At 40.1% G+C, this 22972-nt stretch overlaps 2 protein-coding genes and 1 long non-coding RNA gene across 5 annotated transcripts in view; 2 read left to right on the plus strand and 1 right to left on the minus strand.

Moving 5' to 3' along the window:
* Positions 1 to 423: 423 nt before the first annotated feature.
* Positions 424 to 12125, plus strand: LOC124296979 (sodium-independent sulfate anion transporter-like). 2 transcript variants are annotated; one of them, XM_046747490.1, is made up of 9 exons: positions 424 to 552; positions 6829 to 7058; positions 7449 to 7644; positions 8017 to 8237; positions 8312 to 8876; positions 8960 to 9186; positions 9500 to 9673; positions 10014 to 10176; positions 10764 to 12125. In XM_046747490.1, exons 2-9 carry the CDS (start codon positions 6849 to 6851, stop codon positions 10904 to 10906), a joined length of 1899 nt encoding a protein of 632 aa, XP_046603446.1. In that variant the 5' UTR covers positions 424 to 552; positions 6829 to 6848; the 3' UTR covers positions 10907 to 12125. The 2 variants fall into 2 exon arrangements, with proteins under 2 accessions (XP_046603446.1, XP_046603447.1); XM_046747491.1 differs by lacking the exon at positions 424 to 552 and adding an exon at positions 2510 to 2900.
* Positions 12126 to 12335: 210 nt separating this feature from the next.
* The window catches only part of LOC124296978 (uncharacterized), a 55058-nt gene continuing 44421 nt past the window's right edge, over positions 12336 to 22972 (minus strand). For both annotated transcript variants that reach the window (XM_046747488.1, XM_046747489.1), the window contains exons 4-6: positions 18877 to 19165; positions 17603 to 17821; positions 12336 to 16173 (exon numbers count right to left, since the gene is read on the minus strand). In XM_046747488.1, the coding sequence (XP_046603444.1) occupies positions 14116 to 16173; positions 17603 to 17821; positions 18877 to 19165 (2566 nt within the window). In that variant the 3' untranslated portion in view covers positions 12336 to 14115. The remainder of the gene's footprint in view (positions 16174 to 17602; positions 17822 to 18876; positions 19166 to 22972) is intronic.
* LOC124296981 (uncharacterized) lies at positions 20500 to 22597 on the plus strand. The gene is made up of 3 exons (XR_006906493.1): positions 20500 to 20651; positions 21326 to 21396; positions 22028 to 22597. It is a non-coding gene; the product is annotated as an uncharacterized LOC124296981 (long non-coding RNA).

Genomic DNA, 22972 nt, shown 5'->3' on the forward strand with positions numbered 1-22972 from the left:
CGCAGAATGGCCGATGCCTCGGCTACGTCCGGAGGAATTCGAGAATCGTCGCGCGCTCGTTTCACGCGCTTGACGCATTCGAGTTCAAACATGGTTCAAACATCCATCTTCTAACGTTCCACTGGAGCGAAAAATCGAACGGTTTTCAAACAGTGTGCAATCGCACGATACAGAGCTTCGAAAAACGGCAAAGAAGACCTGCATGATATCTCTCACTACACATCAGACGTATTTCTATTTTTCGTTTTATCCGATCAGGTACTTTGGTCTTATTTGTCCCCGTTGAATTTTGTCCGGACGATCGACCAAGCTTCGTATTATCGCCTTGCGTTAGGCAGCCCGCCGTACAGCAGCATGCTGTTCTTGCCTATGTGTAGGTGACCGAGATAGTGACGTCATAGGCGGTGGGGGTAGCGAGTCGGAAGTACAGCTAGCGTGGTTCAGCCGTGGTGGAGGCTGCCGCGGTGCTTAGTCGCTCTTCGACGGTGAAAAAAAAATGTGTGACGTTATAGTGAGAGCGAGCTAACATTAGCCGAAGACATACTAACTTAGGTAAGATTTTACGGGTGTACATAAGCGCGGAACGCGAAAGTGTGTTTCGATTATTTAAAACGCCGCATAACAATTGTAGCGAATAAGTGAAGAAATCAATATTTTATATACACGGTGTGCACATTTATTCGCGTTACAGAACGTGAACGCATTACACACATTCATAAAGCGCTTGTGGTCAAAACTATTCGTATGTTTGTGCGATTAACGTGCGACTCACACAAGCAATTCACATAAGAATATTCAGGTTCGAAAAGAAAGCGAGAAAGGCATCGCGAGTAACGTAATAAAATTTCAAATTCGGCGTATAATGTATGTCAGTATAAGAATCTTTATTGGTACCCATATTATACGCTGATAATTAATAATTTGATAATTTAACTTTATCGTGCGGTTTCAAATTATTGCAGGAAAATTGAACAATTGTTCAACTGTTGCAGCGCAACCTCCTTAATTTTTTTTTTTTAACCACAAATACGTGTTTATCTGATGTGTACGTTGAACATTTTCGGGTTCATTGATTACTCCGTGCAGTATCTATACGAAACACGCTCTGCAGAAGAAATAGACTAATTCAACCTTTACGTTCAAAACGTGCGCTACACGCAATTTCGTAATATAATATATTAAATATGTCGTTCAGATCATTCTGTGCCGCAATTTAATATCGTAAAAACAATTAAAGTCGAAGGTCGCGGTTTGACAAATGCGACTGTACGCGATTCGTTTTTATACCGAACAATTCCCTAGCGAGTTTACAATAATCTTCCTCTCGACTACACGTGTTGACAGTAATAAATAGCTGAACTTCCGTTTAATTCGTAGTTCAATTTCTTTCCTTGCACTTCGATCTTGATTCATCATACGAAACTGTGAAATACAACCCTAAGGACCTGTTTCGATAAGTCAATGTAATACAAGATCGTTTCAAGCTTGTTACATTCGTGCATGTCACAATCAACACAATGCACACGCACTTTTTTAAACTTCGGAATGAGCCCCCGTGTTTCAAATAATCGCAACCCAGTACGCAGCTTGATGTGTAAACAGGCTGAAATATGCGAGCTCATTGTATTAAATATGTATTTAAATTGAGAACAAATAATATACATGTTATACAGGTATAAAATACACGTGAATTATTATTCTCATCTGGAACAATATGAACGCACGTGCAGCTCGTTACGTCGCGTTGACCAGGCTAGTATTAATTGTTTCAATTAGACCGAGTCGATTTCACAATTCATAATTTCCAATGGACTTGGATAGATCCGCGTCCATGAATTCTTCTTGTTTTATGACGCGGAACGTATCGATTCGCGTTCTTAATTATCGCTACTTGCGAAATATGCTATTGAGGAAAAAAAATTCTTTTCACGGTCAAGTACTTATCACGTTTCATCTTTAATTGTTTAATTGAAAGTTGGACGCTTTTGACGGCATATTTTTAATTTAATCGGAATTTTATCATACAGTTTTATTATTAACAATAATAAACCTCTTACATAAATCTGAAATTCCATGTTTATATTATAATGTACGTATACTCAACAGTTGATTAAGTATAACGTCTATAATTCAATTCGTAATCGTAACGAATATGATTTAAATTTCACTAACGACAACAATAATAATAATAATATGCAATGAGACTGTCACATTTAATGCGATATGTAACCTCTACAATCGTCTGCGAATAATTATGACTCTTACGATGGTTAAACTTTTTCCGCAGTTCTCTGAGAAAAAAAAAATCGAATAACATTATACGTTAAAAATGCAGGTGAGATAATTTCACATATCTCAATATATTTTCTTCGCAATCGTTTTTAGCGGCAAAACTTTATCCGGGATGAAGTGACACGTAAACTATACATAATACAGATAACGGCTCAGTACTTTTTACACCCTAAGTATAAATTTGGCAACATGCCTGCTACGTGCATGCATAAAATACTTTATACGTTCTAATTTCCACCTACAACTTGGTGATCGGTGATTGCCGCCCGTCGGTATAACGAGGATGCAAAAAGCACGAAGGTTGTTTTCGCGATTATACCTCCCGGCTTCGACCAGCGCTGAGATCCGATTCGTCGGTTGATCTTACTTTCTGTCGATTACTGCACGGTCTTGAATATCGTGCAACGTGGTTACCTACGATTCACGGTGAAGCTGCAGGTATCCAATATAAGTACCGGTGCCAAATGACACCGTGGTTCAGTGCACGGAATGGAGCGGACAACTTACACAAGCGAAATAGATTCAAGAACTGTCAGCTTAGGTCGTAGAACAATTATTAGAGTGAGATCGCGTATCCCGCTTAAGCCAAGTGTGCATATAATATATACGTATGTATATGAATACACTTTTTCCCCTCTGCGAATTTTTAAAATTCGAATTAACATTTAAGCTAATTCTAAACTATACAACGCGTCGAGCTATATTTACACACCAACTTCTGCATACCTTTTGGGCGTTTAGTAACTCGATAGCTGACAATTTTCGTGACACATAATCATTTTACTGAGAATGAGCAGAAATTCCCTTGATCTATTATTTCTACAAATATATACAGGCTCGTGTAGTATGAGATTTAAATGTACCATCTGCTTTGCAGCGAAATATTAGCACAGAGAAAGTAAAGATCACAGCTGAACAAAGTGTTATACGTATAGAGGAAGTAAAATTTCAAATGAAAAATTGAAATAACTATTTTCTTAGATTATTAGAGAAATTTTATGAACTTGTAGAAATATAATCGCTGCGAATTGTGCGATGCAAATTTTTTTAAACTTTACTCAATCCTTGTGGAAATTATTGGATAAAAATTTTTTTGAAAAGTATTTCACCGTGCCACCGAAAGTTTTGCTTCATTTTCCTTGTGCAACAATTGGTTAAATCGAAATACTATCTATCTAAAGGTAAATGATTGAATGGCTGCGCTATTAGCGAATTGCGGTAAAAGTAAACGTAGAATAACTGTAGTGTATAATTGGAAACCAGTTTTGACCCCTCTGTTATCCATATCTTTTCATCTCGCCAGCTGGGAAATCGTCTATTTTCTGTAATTACCGCTAACTCGTGTTTTCGCGTCTTATTAGTTTCTGCCACTACACGCTGCCGGGTCTTCATTGATTAATTGTTTAACACGTCAGTTTAAATTGGCGATAAATGATTGCGCAAAGAGTTCAACTTCGGCTTTTATTATAGACACGTAGCATTGAATTACACACACATATGTACAGGGTATTCCACGACATCTCGATCAAGACTCTACTTCGGTGTCTCATATTGCCGTGATAATTTTTTCTATGAAAGTAAATGACGAAATACGCAATTGCAATTTTTATCAGAATTTTTGGACCCAGCTTGTCTGAATTATAATTTAAAAACTTGTAAAAATGAAACACTTTCTACAATATTGTAAAGTGTAACAAATTTTTGACACCTATAAAAAGATGGAGATTTCATAACTTGGAAACATAAATAAGAAAGATAAGCAATAAACGACAAAAAAAAAATAAAAAATAAAAATAGAAATGATCATTATTGGATTGAATTTTTGACGTAAGAATGAACACAAAAGCTCATTACAACATCTCTCTGAATAGACATTTTTCTGCCGATCTTATAACGAGCTTTTGTGTTCATTCGTATATAAAATATGCAATCCAATAATAATATTATTTTTGTTTTCACTTCGCTTATTTATTTTTTCAAGTTATGAAATCTTCATCTTCTGATAGGTGTCGAAAACTTTGTTATATTTTATAAGATTTTTCACAGTTTTTTCATATTTTAAAGAGTGGCGTTTTTTTTTTTATTCAACTTTTTAAACACACTTCAGATACGCTGGGTCGAAAAATTCGCAAAAAAATTCTGATGGCGTTTTTTGTCATGTATTTTGAATTTTGATCGAGATGTCGTGGAATGCCCCATTTATACTCGATTCGATCGGGCAGCCTCCGGCTCTCCGCATCTGGAGATCACATCCAATACCTATAATACCTATCCAATTAATACGGTTCGGCGCATTGCAGGGCTGTTGTGCCTGCACAGCGAAGAAAGAAATGATTGTCACTTCATTATTTGATTAGGATCAATCGTAGGCAATAAATACGTGTATCTGTCTATCCGTTGATCCGCGCCGCAATGCTTACCCCTAAACTTTCTATCCTTCAATTATGACACATGATCACCGCGTTGGGGTCAACGTCTGGATAATTCATAGAATAAAAAAAAAAAAAACCGGGTAACGTATTTAGGTATGCTGTACATAATCTTGCTGACAATCGATCAGCATTCCATTCCGGAAACTTAATATCAAAGAGTTCAGTTGGTATCTTACACAATACTAGCTGGGAACAAGCATGCAACCTATCGAATAGCAATTATTTCTGTGTCACAGTTTTTCGGAATTTATAAATGGAATGTAAATAAAGTTATAAAAATCGTCACGATAATGCGAGCGAAGTGTAGACGTTATCGGTGAAGTTATTAGCGGCAAAAAATTCATACACTTTTATTTTTCTCTCTGACTTTATACCAACGATATATCAACGTGAACAGTCGTCGTGTAAGTTAAAAACGAAAATCGGTTAAGAATAAACTAGAGAGGAAAAAGAAAAAGAAATCGTCAAGGTTTGTATAAATTAACATTGCACTTTATCGCATGGTTTTGGTTTTTACATGCGTATATCGAGCACTTTGATAATTGGTGATGTAATAGCGACGAGTCGATACGTTTCAAGGGCAAAATATTTCCGGCTATTAACGAGTGATAAAATTTTGATTTTATCGACGACGAGAGCTATACGTGTGACAAGGCGCGCCTGTGGTTTATTTTTATTATTTTTTTACCCGACCACAGATGAAAGTTAATTTAATACATAGATCGGTTAAACGATGTTGCTCACGGCGAATAATTATAATCGTCGTTCAACTTTGCGGTCGTTAACACACATTCGGAATTTCGCTTATTTGAATAATTTCGCGTCTTAGCGTGGGTACATAAAATTCACTCGTTAAGTATTTATCCTTCGGCAAAGTCTAGAATGGTGGTGTAAAAGTTACGAGTGAATGGATCGAACTTCTACGTCACGGTGCTCGTTTTACTCCTGTTCGTTTTACGATTTCAAATTCCGATCAATAATAATTGTACAGCACTTGCGGCGTCGCGGTCGTGAACAAACGTGATGTTTACTGTTGTACTGAAAATTTTTAAACACGATCTAGGTATGTACGGAGATACGTGTATTTAACAAGTGAAGAAACGTCGACCTTGATTCACGTGCGAATATATATACAACTTGTACGTTCTACCCTGTATAAGAAAAACTTGCGCCTTTCCGCACGAATTATTTATTATAGACTTGAACCGGGTTAACAATAGCTGCTAACTTACTGTTACATCATCGAAAACCTTGAATGTATCATGCACATCGTGTAATCAAATTCTCGATTATTACAATACAACTTACGACTAATATTTTTACTTTTAAATTGCTTCTACCGCGGTACAAGTTTTTGTTTGTACGCCTGTTTGTCATATTTTCAGCCTAAATTGATCATTTTTAATTGCATATCCAATTAGGTATCTATAACATGATATTACCGGTTGACACGGATTTTGAGTCTGCGTCCTAGATGTCAAATTTCAATTTCTTCCACGTGATTTAATCCATGAAAATCACGAAATCCGTAGATGTCAAAAAATCTGGACACCTTTCTTCCGGAGCTGGAACCAATTTTCATAAGGATTCTACCGGGTCCTTTTGGCCTGACATGATTTTCTTCAATTTATTTATCATTTTTTTAAATGTCTTTCTCGCAAGCAAACCAAATTAGCATCGAATGATGTGTACATATAATATATATATATATAAGTATTTAGAATTTGATAACGGTGTAGTGTATTTTCGTTTCTTTACCGATTATTTAACATTTAGAAATGATCCAATCACCACTGATTACCTTACACCTGATTGATTAGCCACAAATGCGATACACTTCCGTGTTCGAACTACAGATTAAGTGTATAGATAAATATGAGTGATAAAAATGATTCACGCTACTTGTGTATTACACGTATCCCGAGTTACGCGAGTATCGTAACCAATGCGCTTATAAATAATGATCCATAGCAATAATAGATCCAAATGAATTGATAGACCTTTAGGGTTCAACCCCTCACCGCTCCAAAAAGCACCAAACAAAAAATTTCCTACAATTTGAAATAATAGTCTTAATAACTAATTGATTGACTTATTGACGCAGGTGAAAGGCAAATATTAAAAATGGCGGTAAAACAAGAGGATCGATGGCGAAATCGCAAGGGTGCGGGATGCCTGATGAAAATGGCGAAGAAGAGGGCGCCGATATTGTCATGGCTGCCGAAATACAATTCGGAAAAATTGTTAAGCGACTGCATCGCCGGTGTGACGGTGGGCCTGACGGTTATACCGCAGGGTCTGGCCTACGCCACATTGGCGGGTCTCGAGCCTCAGGTAAAACGAGATCAGTATTTACAGTGCCCGGTTTCACTTATCGCCAACTGTTATCGAGTCGCGTCGAATGCCCGGTGTATGATTGCATTAATTCGACCCGATCGAACAGTTTGATATACCGAAAACGTTGTTTTCCCGCCAATCTAGCGCACCGATGAAAATTTATTATATTGGGTGTCGTTACTTTTAAACATCTTCAATTGTTCTCAGGTTGCAAAATAGTGATTTTTACTTTAAATGTCTGATTATACGTTAACGTTACTGACTTCAGCCTCATCAAAATCTATCCACTTTCTTCAGCTGTCTCATGCTCGTACATACTCATGTAGAAGACCTCCTTGAGGAACTCCGTTCAACGGTAATCATAATTAGAAATTTTTTTTGGAGTAGTACGGACTCTACTCCGCTTTCATAGGGGCGATGGTCTACGTCGTTTTCGGCTCCTGTAAGGACATCACCATCGGCCCGACCGCCCTGATGGCCCTCATGACCAACCAATACGTCAAAGGCAGGAGTGTCGATTTTGCGGTCCTTCTGGCCTTCCTATCCGGATGCTTGCAGCTCCTGATGGCCTGTCTGCGTCTCGGTGAGTCAGCAAACAGTCTCCGTAATTAGGACAGACGCGTTTTTTTTTTTTTTGGCTAGCCTATAGTACCGTATAACGTGGCCACCGATTCATCCATTCAAAGTGAGGATGTTGACGCAAATGGTACAAAACTATTTGATCAGCTACAGCAATTGTAACACTGGTTCTTGGACAGTTGAGTGTCGAACGAAAAAGTTTCGTTTGATATCATCTGTAAAGTATGTTTTTGATATTAATTCAATAATTGGTCGGTCTTATTGTTCTGGAAACGTTTACAAAACATTTTACCAGCGATGTACTCGGGCAAAGATGGTGCATTGAGCCCAACTGCACGACAGATTGGTTGACTTGTGCTTTCGACATCCTGAACAGGTGTCCTTGTCGACTTCATCTCGGTTCCGGTAACCGTGGGTTTCACTTCGGCAACATCGGTGATAATCGCAGCCTCGCAATTGCCGAGTCTCCTGGGACTGAAACTCCGTTCATCCGGATTTCTGGACACTTGTACGAAAGTCTTCTGGAACATCGGTCAGACGCGGCCCTGGGACGCCGGGATGAGTATATCCTGCATAGCGGTTCTCCTCCTCTTGAGGGTAAGACCGCGTTTCTCAATCACGTTCAGTTGAAGTTTGCGGTACTTGTTTCGTGACGTACGTACTACTTCCAGAAATTAAAAGACATAAGACTGACGAGTGGCGGCGAGAAGCCAACTAAACGGCAGGAGGTTCTCGCAAGGATAATGTGGCTCGTTTCGACGTCGCGAAACGCCATCGTGGTCATAGTGTGTTCGGTGATAGCGTACAAAATGGAAACCTCGGGTTCCGGTTCACCGTTCCGACTTACCGGTCCCGTTCGTTCCGGTCTGCCGGAATTTTCCCTGCCGCCGTTCTCGACCCAAGTTGGCAACCGGACCCTATCCTTCCTCGAAATGTGTTCGGAACTCGGTTCCGGGATCGTCCTCGTACCCATAATCGCCGTCCTTGGTAACGTTGCGATAGCCAAGGCTTTCGCAAGTGGCGACAACATCGACGCTACCCAGGAACTGTTCACCCTTGGACTCTGTAACGTCTTTGGGTCCTTCGCCAGCTCCATGCCGGTGACAGGGTCCTTCAGCAGATCAGCGGTGAATCACGCGAGCGGGGTGAAGACTCCGATGGGTGGAATTTATACCGGGGTCTTGATCCTGTCGGCGCTGAGTCTGCTCACGCCGTATTTTTACTTCATACCGAAAGGTGATTAGAGGACGAAGAATTGAAAGGTTGCAGGATTCGTTCGTTCGATGAATTGTTTCTAACACCGTTATAACTTCTTTCAGCTTCTTTAGCTGCGGTCATTATTTGCGCTGTGATATTCATGATTGAGTACGAAGTTGTGAAACCGATGTGGAAGTCCAGCAAGAAGGATCTCGTACCAACGTTCGTCACTTTCTTGGTATGCCTCGTTGTCGGAGTCGAGTACGGCATTCTTGTCGGCGTTGGAATCAATCTGATGTTCCTTCTCTATCCCTCGGCTCGGCCCACCATAATCGTCGAAAAGTGTGTCGTAAGTATACCTACAAGCGATTATTCATAGAGAAGAAAGTCTTACTCATTTATATAAGACGTCGCTCGGGCGTTGGCGGTTTGTTTGATTGTTCTAGAATTTTCAAATACATCGATTTGTGTATCATCGCTTTCGCTTTCTTTTTCAAATATTTTCGACATGGCTTTCTCGACGTTATGGTTTATCGATTTTTCTTCCCAACATTCTAAAAACCATAGAAAACAGTCTAGTTTTTAAATAAAAAAAACCGCGGGCAAAACAGTCCGGCATCCTTTTTCAAGCCTTGCGATAACTTTGCGCACTTAATTTTCAGACGGATTCTGGTGCGGAATATCTTCTGGTAACACCGGGTAACAGTTTGTACTTTCCCGCGGTCGACTTTATCAGACAATCGGTTGGTCGTGCCGCAAGACGAGAAGGTTGCAGTCAGTTGCCGGTTGTCATCGACTGTCGGTTCGTCCTCGGAGCCGATTTCACCGCAGCAAAGGTATAAAAAGCCCGTTAAAAAGTGACAAACTATAGGACTTGAAATGGGAAGTAAGAATTATTTTTCAATTACGAAGTAGCTTGGATAAAATTTGAACTATAAAATTACCTTCAATCGGAGAGTAATTCTTACTTCTCATTCCTATTCCCATTTTTTTTTTTTTTTTCATTATGTATTATTTTTTTTACCTCGCTGTGTGTGGGGTCAACAAATATGTTGTTCTCTCTAATTAATTATTGACTTTGCAATATGCAAATTACCTGCATTAGACCGTAGTGACAAAAAAACGGTAACGCAAACAGCAGACAGTATTACTAATGAAAACATGTGTCACCATCAGGGAATAGCTGCGTTGATAAATGAGCTCAACAACCGTAAACAAGGATTATATTTCTACAATCCAAGAGCTGATGTTGTTGCCGTTTTGAGAGGCGCCTGCGGCGAAGACTTTCAGCACGTTTCTACCCAGGAGGAACTTGCCTATCTCCTATACTCTAATCCAGGTAAGAAATCAGCGAGATTTTCATCTACCTCAAGATTCACAAATTGTGATTTTACTCGTGATTCAAACAACGGTTCGTCAATTGGGCTAGCAATCAAGCTTACTGATGTTCCAAAGATCGCGAAACTTAAGGTATATTATACGAATACCAAGAGACAGAAAACGCCGAGCAGGCTGTGAGACTTTCATTCGAATAGTCTAACGCGCATGCGTTAAAATACTAGAGCAATAGCGGTCGTTTTGTCAGGATGACCAACATTTTTGAGGTTAGATACATTGCGGCGACCTGCCGTCTGAACTTATAACGGTTGGTCAACCTGACAAAACAACTGTTTTTACTCTAGAATTTTAGCGCATGCGCGTTAGACTACGCGACTGTTAGCTACTCACTTTGTATAAAGTGAAATGCCCGATAAAAACAAGTTTCACATAATATAACTAAATGCGAGTCAAATGGAATAGTGAATTTTTGTTGCCAGATGGCGTCTTCTGATGCTTTGAATTTCGGTGCTTGACTCGAGACTCTACCGAGATTCCTTGACAAGCAAATTTCCGCATATAAATTTCTGGTTATTCATTATCTTGTAGACAAATCAAGACAGCTCTTGGAAGTAAAGAATGAAGAATCTCAACCACTGACAGGGCTAAATTCGGGACTTGTACGCAGGAGTCAATCGTCCCATGAACTGAACGAGGTGACTAGTACACTGCTCAACGCAAGCGTGGCTTGAGACATAACCAGAAACGGTTCTAATCCGTGTTTATTATTTGATTAAGAATGTTTGTCACTCTGGGAGAAAAAAAAAAGAAAAAAAAAACCACGTAGATGTTATGATTTCAGCGACAAATACAAAGTACAGTTTAAAACAAAACCTCGCTGTGTTTAATATCTCTTTAGTGTTTTTACCTAGTAATTTAGTAATTGTAATTGCATGGAATACGTGTAAGTGATTCTGATTTGTTTGACAAAACTTTTTGCATTTTCTTTCGTACAAGATGAGAGTCAAGACTGGAATAACACAAAACACAGATGTATCCAAAGGATATATATGTACGCCTTGAAACTGTAACATTTGAAGCTGATATTATTTCATCTATATCATACAATAATATCAATTTTAGTACCAGATGGCAAAATTTCCTCTCTGTGCGATATAGCGGATCGTGGATTTACTTGCGTCTTTGGCATGTAGGCATAGAAATAAAATGTGCAGGGGAAAGCGGGACAAGTTGACGATTTCACACATTCGATGGTTTTTTTTTCCCCTCTGAGACCCCAGCTGGAAATAGAAAAATTGAATTTCAGTAACTAAAGGATTGAGGGGTACCTAATTTCACAAATTTGCGCGATGTGCAAATTTATGCACGATGAGAAAAAAAACGAAGAAAGAAATGGCAGATTTACCTCGTCATCTTGCCCTGCAGTTCTACTCGAGCCTAGATCTTAACGTATAAAATTGTGACAGAATTCACCGATTAATGAATTCTCGAAGTGTTTTTGATATCGCAAATTTTTAACGAGTATTTTATCTTACGCGTTGTAAAACAAGGGTATTTACTTAAATTTGACATTTACCGTAGAATCTTAAGAGAAATTTTTCTTACCTGTATAAATGATATAACTTTCGCCGTATCTTATACCTACAAGTATTTTTACACTGTAAGTAATTATAACTAATGGATAAAAGTATAGCTGATTATAATAATAATACGTTCTTTTCAAGAATTAACAAATCGGATTAAATACTTGCGTGGACTTTGTTGAAAATTTTGTAGAAAACTATATAATCAGGCATCCCTAATTTTTTTTCTCTTTCAAATCGTGTCTCCTTTTGGATAGCCAATCGTTATGTAAGAAAACTTCAACCACATACTTACACATGTAGGTGAAAAGAATCACCCACGATTGTTATTGTATAACGGAATGATACATACCCTACATAAAACGAATTTTCTTGTTTCTTTTTACGCACTTTTCCTCGTTCCAGCTGTCTTTAAATAGGTACATACATACATCAGCCAAAAGAAAAAAAAGATCGTGTTTGATAGTAATAATAAAACCCTTCGGCGAGAGTCGCTGCGACATAATGTTTTATGTTGAAATTTGTTTTTTTTTATTTATACAAACAAATATGAATATTGTGTATATAATACACGGTATATGATATTAACTAAAAAGACTGCGCAGTGATTTGAATCAGAAAAAAACACTATCGTGACACCGTTTAAACCTAGTTGTGGTATAGTTTATATTTTACTTGAATATCGTAGAAGATACATTAAATTATACTAATAAATTAGAACTTAAAAGTAGACCGGAAATTGGCGCGGAACAATCTGTTCCATAAAACCGTTATCTGCAGCTCTATCTATCTAGAGTTGCTGAAACTGATTCACCGTATTTGTGATATAAAAAAAGAAGTCACGGCATTTTTTTCTTCTCTTCTTTCATCAACCCTTCGAAGCAGTCCGTTTTAATCCTACGATTGCATCGAACAGCCCAAAATCTGGACCGTAAGCAAAAAGATGTTTGATTTGTTTTCTTCTTTTTTCTTGCTTTTTTGTAATCCTGGCGCTGAGAGGTTCGATAATCGGATAGAAGTTTAACGAATTCGAAAGGTAAAAGTTCAAAAAAGAAAAAAGAGACGCAGTTTTTTCTTTTATACTTTTGAAACATTCTGGGATGTATCCCGCAATATTCTTTTGCAATCAAACAATCTCAATCAATCTCAAACATTTTTCAAAAACGAAGTAACGCTAAACTTCTGAATACTTTTCATTACCTCAAACTTGTATATTCGATGTGACAAGTTATTTTTTTCACGCTTTGAATTGAGAAAGATCTACTAATCACGAGGAATATAAATTCGCAGAAAATAAGACAACGGTGTTAAATTTTTATCGTTGCTCCTTTTATACGTAGAATTGAAAATAATCAGTGGGAATGAGTCAGTGGGTAAACAAAGCGAGATAATCGTTACCCTCTAGCGAAGAATAAAAAGATAAAACGTAAATAAAATAGAAATAAAAGGCGAAAACAGCTCACGCACTTCTGTTTGTAACGTATTCGAAGCACGCGGAAAGGTTGACATTTTTACAAGCTGTAAAAACGTGACTCAAGCATCGCGTCGAATGCTCGTACTCGTATAAGAATAACGTTTAGTATTCGTAACATGTTTTCCTGCAGATATATACTCGTCACAGTCGTGCTGTCGCATGATATCGGTACTGAACGAAAGTAAAACACAATACATAATGCATGCATTCATCAGTCGGTTGGGTTTGCAAGACAATCATTGTAATAAACATCCGGAGATAAGGAGAGTGGAGAAATAAAGGAATTTGTTTTTTAATTCCTTCTCTCCGGATTTCCCGCTTTTCTGTTTTGCTTCCGCAATGCTTTTTCACAGATTAATGTAAATCGATGTTTTTCGTTGTAACTAATCGATCGCAGCGTCTTCGTATTATTTAGTACTTCACGAATTACGGGATAAAACCGCAACTCATTTACGGTTCTATACGATCCGAGAAATATATAACGTGTAAGTTATACACCCATGTAATATTATTAAAATCAAAATATTGCACACACTTTATCGTTAGTCATAAGGTACGATTTTCTTATAGTAAATCTACAATATATTATACTATCCATACTGCGTTAATAAACTACAATTACGATCATGTTAAAATCTGGACAGGGGGAACCAAGGTAAAATTTGGAGAGGTTATTAATTTTTCTAACAAGAAAAACAAAAAAAAAAAAACAAATTTGCAATCGGAATTAGCGGAAGTTCAGAAACATGTATGTTTTTAAAAAATCGCGGATAAAAATCGACTCCGGCGAAACTGTCCCTTTTATAAATTTAATTTCTAACCGGTTCCCCAATATATGTTACCTAAAATTAAAGCTTATCTGAAAAGAGGTCAAGACCCGGTATCAATAGAGACCGGAAATGACGTCGGTGACCTTGCCGTGTTTGTTATTACCGGCGTTCGTTTGCAGAACGATTGAATTTCTGCAGGGGTTGACACCATCTCTAGCGGGTGTCAATTTGGCCTGGTGCAGGTTGTTCCCGGAATACTTTCCGGCGTTGAACCTATTCTTGGACAGGCCAAAGGCGTCGTAGGACCTCCCGGGAAGGTAGATACCCGACTCGTTCGAGCCCTTCGAGAACTTGCTGCCGACGCTCTTATCGACGGAGAAAGAATCGGGCCGACTCGAACCGGAAACGGACAAAACGGCGCGGTTGCAGGTCTGCGATCCGGACTTTCTCGAGTTGTTGAGCTCGGTCTGATAGCTCCACTGGAGGTTGTTACCAGCGGGGGTAGATTTGTCGGTGTACAGCTCGTCGCTGCGTAGGTGTTTGGATCCAAGCTTGCAAAAGCTCGCGTAAAACTCGTCGTTTCTTATCTGTTGTCGGTTGTCGCGAGTCGCGCTCTTGGCTCGTTTATCGGGCCTTAACCGGGCCCCGTTTTCGCCCCACTCTTTATCCTCGGTGAGAACGATATCGACCATGGAATCGAGGCCCTCGTCAATACGGTCAAGGGACTTGGTCAGCAGGCTGGAATTCTTCGGACAGGCCTGCGGTTCGCCCCTGCGCGCCATCTGCGTGACGACCGGTTCTAGGTCGAAATTCGTAACGTAAAAAAGTCCCGCGTCACTTCCGCCGCGCGAGGAAGAAGCCGGGGATTCCTTGGCGCCTAGAGACACCTGATGGAATGACTCGGAGCGACGCATCCCCGTGCCGCTATCCGCGCTCAGATTATCGACCGAGTTGAGACTCTCGAACTTCCTTATCCGGCCCTCAACCCCACTCTCCGACCGCTTCACCCGCTGTCCGCGACCCCTGGCGTCAAGGCAGTCCTGACTCGAGGTCCTGCGCAAGGTCTTCCTCCTTCCTTCCTGCGCGCTGCCCTGACTGTGGGCTCTATGGCTAACGAATCCGGCACGCCGCGCCATCCCTCCGTCGTAGTTGCGGATGGTCTTGTTGGACACAGTCTTGTCGGCGGGAAAAGGTGGAGCGGGCTCTTCGGCGGGATATTTAAGCCTTGAGGCACTGAGGAGCGAATCGCTGCCGTCACCGAGGGTCTCCTCTTCGATCTCCTCACCCGGTGAAACGTAGGGCTCTTCGTTACCGGCGAAGCCGCATCCGCGTCCGGCCAATATGGCGGAGATGCAGGGGGCGCTGCGCTTCGGGGGTTGCGGGTGGATGATGGCGGGCACAATAGCCTCCTCGATGTCGGGTCCCTTAACGAGAATTTTGAGGCTCCCACCCGCGGAGGATTTGCTCACAGTCGATCGGCCCGAGCTGAGTTTCCGCGTCGCCGTGGAGCCGGAGCAGCTTAAATCCTCCGAGTCGGCGGGTCTCCGCCCCCCGAAATACGTCACCGGGTTCGGCTCGCTTCGTTGGGTCTTAGGGCCCCCCGGATTGTTCGGCCTCGAGCTCACCGAGGAGCAGGACTCTGGCGGTCGACGCTGCCCGTGCTTCACTCCTCCGGTCTTGTCCTCGTACTCCTCCTCCGCGTCCTTCACGATGATCCGGAGCTCCTCGATCACGTCGTCGATCGTCGTCTCCTGGTCGTTGTCCGGCAGCCCCGAGGCCTTAGGCCCGCCGTCGAGATCCTCCCGCTTCAGGAGCTCCTCCGGAGTGCTCGAACGCTCCGAGGAACTTATCCCCTCGTCCTCGGCGTTGAGCGAGGCGTTGTTCTCACCCGGCTTCGAGGCCAACTTCGAGGCGTTGTATCCGTTCATGTTCGCCACCTGGAGAGTCTCGATCTGTCGCTGAAGCGACAGGATCTTCTTCCCCAACATCCGGCACGTTTCCTCCGCTCGCGATGCCCGCTTCTGCAAAGCCTCGACGTCCACGCAGTTCCGGGACCATCGATGCACCTCCTTACGTAACAATTCCGTCATCGACTCCTCGACGCTCGAGTCCAGATCCGTCAACCATTCTTGAAGCACCTTTGGCTCCAGACCGGCTTCGCAGGCCTCCGCCTGTATGGGTTGTCACGAATTTTATAATCATTTTTCGTTGGGTGACTGATATCAGTCATGCTTGGATGAAAAGTGTTCTACGACATTGATGGGCGCTGGTCAATGTTCCGAATGTTCAAAGTTCAGGCAGACAGCTGTTACACCGAGTAGACAAAATTCTGGATTGTTAAACACCGAATGGTCAGAATGGTCTGTCTGGACTTTGACTGTTTGGAACTTTGACCCGTACTGGACATTTGTTGGGATCGTCTCGAATATTGTTAGGATTGTCGTTGAAGCATTGAAAAAATCATTCCAATGACTCCAATTGAGTGTGTTTCGGAAGAAAATCAACGAAACCATAAATAGTGCATGCTGAACGACAATTCAGCCGGGGGAGTGGGGCTATTGATTTGAGGGAGTCGTAAATTTAACAGCTGGGAATCAAATTGCAGTAACTGAACGGACCTTGTATCACCGAATTAAGTATTTGTCTAAGTAACTGGGAATCAAACCATATAATTGAAATCATTGCAAGTAATCGAAATCTTAAAAATTCTTGCAAGTCAGGCATTGTGATCGTCAAATGGTTTCAATTCATTATCATTCTGTTCATTAACATATCTCAACATTTGCTTTCACCGATGTTCTGTTTATCTAGTGATTTTTATTCATTTCCATTTATTTCCCAGGGCTTTGAATGATTCCTACTGGTTTGCATTGTTTCATTGTGATTTTCTGTTATTCTATCCGATCCGGAAATTTCTGAAAATCACCCAAAACGAATCACTGAAGCTCAGGAGTAACCTTGGAAATCAACAAAACCCACATGTCAATGTAGAAATCAATATAAGTAATTCTAAACCAATGTCAATGATTTGAAATCATTCATTGAATTTCACAGTAGACGGTCTCCCGATTTCAGCAAAAATATAATGTCATTTTTCGCGAAGGATTCACTTTTTCGAGATAATGTGTAGTCGGAAATGGTGTAGAAAGAAGCATCCGAAATCGAAATATACCTGTAAAAAAAATCCCAGAAAAACGCACCAGCATCATAAAAATTGAGACTCTTGAAAGCGAATGATTGTAGAATTTATCCCGGTACATTTGAATGTTAGAATATTTTATGCAGCAGGTACCAAAATTATAACACAGTATACCATAAATTCTAAACATAGTTACAAGACATTTCGTTCTTCGATAAAGAATAGAAAAAAAAAAGATTCAAACAAACGTTGTGAAAAAAAAGTAAAAGAAAACTAACCGAAAAAACTCGACACGTAAATGAAAACAAGATAAACTGATTCGAAAATTAACATATCGTATAATACAGACTACCGGCACAAAGCGATTAAGGTGAAGTATAAGAAAAAAAAAAAAATAAAATAAAAAAGCAAATAAATGCAAAAACGATAAATCGCTTCTTCGACCTCGCGTCGTCGCTTACCTGAATATAAAGTTTCGTTTGCGCCCGAGGAGCGGACTTGATGAAGGCGTTCAAGAAGGATATTCCGGCGACGCGAAGAACAATGGCTGCGCTAGGAGCGAGCAGAGCTCCGGCCAAAAACCTGAACCTTCCGCCTTCTCCGTACCTCAATCTCAAAGTCGAAACGGCCTCGGAGACAGCGGCATGACCGCCAGGTGCTTGACAGACTCTCGTTAGTAGCTGTAAATTTAATGAATTTGCGGCATAAATGTTACGCCGAGTACACCGTACGCGTCTACGTACACGTATGTTATATTAGTCTAGCAAAATTCACCGTACATTCACCATGAGCATCCGTCATCGTGTCGCTTGTCGAGCCACGAGTAGAAATTTATTTACACGGAATGAAAGAAAAAAAAAAAAAAAAATAGCGATAAAAAGAGTGAATAATAAAAAGAAAATGAATTAACAAACTAACGAACTTCTCCGTGCAAAGATTTAACGATTAGTATCTTACCGCAGAAGCTCGCTTATGTTTGCTCGTGCGAAATATTGTACGCAAATATCGTAGATAAAAAAGCTTGAATTTAGCAAAAGGCAAACAGAACCTGCCAGGCAATATAAATACGGATCAAATTATACGGATTTCACGACTAATTAATTATACAGAATGTTGAGATTTATGGTTTAAATATTAAATATAAAAGTAGGGTTTTTGTTTATTGCACGGTTGGCCGGCCTGCACGGTCAAAGTTCGGGGTTTGGCGAACGCGCGAATTATATGAGACTGAAGTTAGTACCGATTGCGTAACGACACGTTGGAGGAAAAAAATCACTATTTTGTAATTTTGTAGTAACTTAGAAGTGGCTAAGTTTGGAAAATATTAATCACTTTTGCCCTATTATAATTTACTGTATTTCGGAGATTCCTAAAATTACTAAATAACGAGTATTTCCTAAACATGGCGTTAGCCACGCCGTAACATGTACAAGTTTGAGTCGTTGTAACAAAATTGTAGTAATCATTTAATATAAATACCAAAGACTCGCATTATCTAAAACACAGAATACGTGACAAAAGTTAGATACATCAAATGATGCATATTTTATAGAAGCGCCGAAATAATTTCTATAACCGATGCACCGTGAACTCTGAAATATTTATTGTTGAATCAGAATTTCCTTCAGACCATCGGAGTAGAAAGAAATAAAGAAAAAAACACGCTTGAAAAATGTGTTTGTTGAGGGGTAAAAAATGTCTCCTCGTCGGTGAAGAAATTAATTCAGCAATTTACCTGCAAGGCCAGAACTCTGGAACGATTTAGGCTGCTCGTGAGGCAAACGGCTAGAGCCAAAAGCCCCGGCTGAGCCTCGATAAGGAGTCTCGGAGCGTCGGCGCATCGTTCGCCACAAGCAGCGAGACACTCGACGCATCCCAATTCGTCCAGAGCTGCTCTTCGCGTACCGATTCTCGGACCAGTTTGACCGGAGGGTGGAGAATTCTGAGCGAGTTGGACACCCCTCAGGGTCTCCAGGAGCAGAGTTATCCCGTCTGCCGGTGCCGAGGCGAACTCCTGGACGAAACTGAAACGAGGAAAATCACGTTCCATTCAATTTTGAGTAATTCGAACGGTCCGGAACGGTCGCAACAGATTTCGTTACATCGATTTGTCTCTTTTCGTCAAGCGTACAGACGTAAGAAAAAGTTGTCGTATTTATCAAGTGCGAAGATTAAATATGCGGGGAGGGAGGTTAAAATTTGGAAGGATCAATATTTCGAATGACCGATATATTGAAAATTCAAACATGCGAAAATAAAATAACGAAAGCTGAATTTCGATATATCGGCCGATCGAAATATTGATCCTTCCAAGGTTTTTGGCCCCCACCCGGAATGTTTTGTTAATTCTGATAAATGTGAGCTCGCTTGACGACAGAAATTATTGTTCTGATACCGTTATTTTATTGAAAAATTTGACACTTCGGTAACCGTAACTAAAAATTTCTCTCAATGTGTATCTCTGCATTTTATAATTTTCTTCTTCGCACAACGACAGGGCTTCAAGATCCTAGTCGAGACGAGATCGAGGCCTGATAAGTATTGCTGAGGAATTTCTCTTCTCGAGCAAACGACGAAGCGGATGGTGATACGGTGCTTCGGAGGATGAATTAGAGTAGGTATAACGTGGACTGGATTACAGGTAGCGATAGTTACGACGACGGTCGGGTTTAAACACCGCGGCAATAAACCGAGATGCTGTGATTTTATTATCGCATATATTTTAAGCTCGCTTCAGCGCGCAGCCGAGTTAGACTCTTCGGAATCTCTCATTAGCCCTGAAAATAATTACCCGCGCTCGAGCAACGTTAATCAGAGCTATTATAGTTCCGCACACTGTCAGAAAAAAAAAGTCACCGAATCGACTAAACGAATGGTCACGGGCGGCGAAGTAAATATTTCTTTGTCTCGATTCAAGATCTGTTTGTTTTAAAAAAATATCTAGTTTTTTTATTCATTCATTTATTTTTTTTAACAAAACGTCATTTTCGTAATACATACGTGACGGGAAAAAATGAAAACCAGACACATTTCTTATCTATATAATATGTTTATTTGAAGAATAATTTCGTCGAAGACCAGTGTAATTCGATTAATTGGAAAAACGACTAAACTATTGATCGCGCAGCACCGGGTTCGTATTCGAAACTCGAGTCCAGCGTCTCTTTGGCAATGCAGCCAGGATACAAAAGTGTAACAAGTAAGCACGAATAGTCCTGGCGTGCATAAACATACACGTAACGTCGGTATGCCTGCGCTGCGCATGCGCAAGAGTTGCGGTAGGTAGGCAATATTTTATGCCGATCGTGAGTAAACGCGGAGGCTGCATAAGGCTGCATTGTTCCGTACGTACTACACGGTGTGCGGGTATTTATACGTATGTATATTGTTTGGAGAAAAATGTGTCAAGCGAATGCTGAATTAATTGGAACCCCGCAGGACAGCCTCTTGTTTCCAACTTCTTCTACCTCTCTGCACGCTCAAGTGAATGAATACAATACCTACAGATATGTACGCAATACCGAATATGTTATACATCGTGTGTACAACGTACGTAAAGGGCATTCCACTACGACCAACGGATTTTTTTCAGATATTTAAAAATGGCGGGTGGTATTTAGACTACAAAAAAAAAAAGGGTAAACGAAAAATCAGAACTCGGAAAGTGTTTGGAAACGAAATCTTGGGAAAAAAACATCGCGAATGTGTTTCGCGACTAGAGAAACAATTTTAAGAAATTAGAAATCAAATTGGAGATACGGTATGTACGTTGAGAATGCACGGGAATTGGTAAAACCGATCAAAGAAATATGAAAAATGATACGTAAAATATAAATAAACGTTCTTAAAATGGCAGCTTTTTTTTTTTTTTTTTCATGGTCCAAAAAAATCAATTCGGTAATTCGTGAAATGAGTTTAAAAATTCATACAGGGTAAAGATGAGAGATTAAAAGTATGCGCAAATCGTATTGGAAGATTTTCCGGGGTCGTAACGCGATAGGAAAAATCTTTGATGAAATTGAATAATGTAACGATCAACGTTTTACCGACAATGAGTTGGCGTGGAACGCCCCATATGTATACATGATGTGTATATATATATATATACACAAGGGCCGAATTATGGCCGAAAACCGAATCTCTCAGCATGTCCGCTTCTCCTGACAGCTCACCTTGATTTATAGATTCTTTTCCTGCGGCGCAGCTGCCGTGTTCGCCAAACGTTCGCAACTCTTCTTTCATCTCGCAACAAAATGTAAGTATAATTGCGCAACCTACTCCGGGATATTCGCGTCTTGCAATTCAAGTGCCTCGATCTTGGATTTCTCATCGCGAAAAGTTTGGCTTTCAAATCGAGTTGAGAGAGATAGAAAATAATAATAGAATTTTTTTTTTTTATTTAAGTAGATAAAAATTAACAATTCTCTCATTTACGAATATTTGTAGGCGGAAAATTCATACCTTTTAGATATTCAACTATCATTTCAGTTATATTCTTAGGGTAATAAAGTTAGTAAAAGGAATATCCACTTTTGTTCAACCACGATCTTATTCTTAAACAGTTCGAAAGGGTGTCGGTGGATTTTATCACCACTCTCCCGTACTGTAATCTTCACTTGAATATAATTTTCAATATTTACAATCGTCTGTAGGATTAATTAATTTTAATTAATTAATTAATCAATTAATTTCAGAAGGCAAAGAAAGAAAAAAACAGAAATAGAAAAAACTTTACGCAGTGCGAATTCAATGATTTCCGCAGTTGTCCCGTCGTTGCCCGATTTTTGAAAAGCTGACAAATCCCCTTCGAAAAATAATTTGCCAACATCGATCGAACGTGCATAGGTATTTAAATAACTGCGAGGAAATGTTCAAATTTATACCAGCTCCGATGTTCGAGTGTAAATCACCACAGAGGCGTTTGTCCGTAACAGTACTTCAGCGGGCTGAGATTTCGCAATGGCACAGACAGATCATTGTGTACCGAATCCTTCCCTAGTTCGCGCGTAATCTATTTCTAAAATCTGAACTCGAGGAGACGATAATACAGGTATGTAATCTTGAATTTACGCGTTTCAGCGAGTACATTTGTAGTAAAGACATGCAACGCGTGCAAACTGCAACCGGTATGCTATGCAAGGTCTTGAATTAGGTACGCGAGGTATAAGATTCCCGTATCGAAAGGCTAATGATCTTGAGATTTCTTCGATCTTGCCTCCTGCGTAGTACGTATAGCGCATTCAGCGTGTACGATGATGCAGGCAAAAGGATGTGCCGCTAGAGATTGGTCAGCTGTTGGCTCTCGCAAGCTCACGTCACTCCTCAATTTCCGCATTAAAGTTGCAGAGTAAAACCGGTGTGTAAAAGGATGTAAAGAGAAGAAAAAAAAAAGAGAGAAAAAAAAAAACGTTGCTACTTTTACGTCGTCCGAAGCGGTACTTTCAAAGCTCTGTATAAAAAGCAAATATACATATGTGTGTGTATGTGAAACGTATAAATAAATTTTTTTCTACCCGTACCTGTAATTCCCAATTAATCATTTCGTGCACAGAAGTTTTAATTTCAAGTTTTGATTCAGTCGTAATTATGCAGATAATACCAGGAACATGACGAGTTGCAAACTGCAACTTATTGCCTGCAAGATGATCGAATCTCACATTCGGAATGATCGCGGCGGCCATTTTGCCAACGAACTGATTCAATTGCTGATACCGTTACTCGATCTTATTCCATTCGAGATTTCACCCAGGTTTGCGGATAAAAGATGAAACAACGGGTATATAAACGACGCTTTCCTGCAGTACTTACATCTGCAGGAGTTGATCAGTCTG

The sequence above is a fragment of the Neodiprion virginianus genome, chromosome 2 (genome assembly GCF_021901495.1).
Source record: "Neodiprion virginianus isolate iyNeoVirg1 chromosome 2, iyNeoVirg1.1, whole genome shotgun sequence".
Taxonomy (NCBI): Eukaryota; Metazoa; Arthropoda; class Insecta; order Hymenoptera; family Diprionidae; genus Neodiprion; species Neodiprion virginianus.

Coding starts and splice junctions, on each gene's coding strand:
- LOC124296979 (XM_046747490.1), top strand. CDS start 6,849: ATGGCGGTAAAACAAGAGGATCGATGGCGAAATCGCAAGGGTGCGGGA. Junction 7,059..7,448: donor TGGCGGGTCTCGAGCCTCAG/GTAAAACGAGAT, acceptor TTTTTGGAGTAG/TACGGACTCTACTCCGCTTT. Junction 9,187..9,499: donor TAATCGTCGAAAAGTGTGTC/GTAAGTATACCT, acceptor CTTAATTTTCAG/ACGGATTCTGGTGCGGAATA.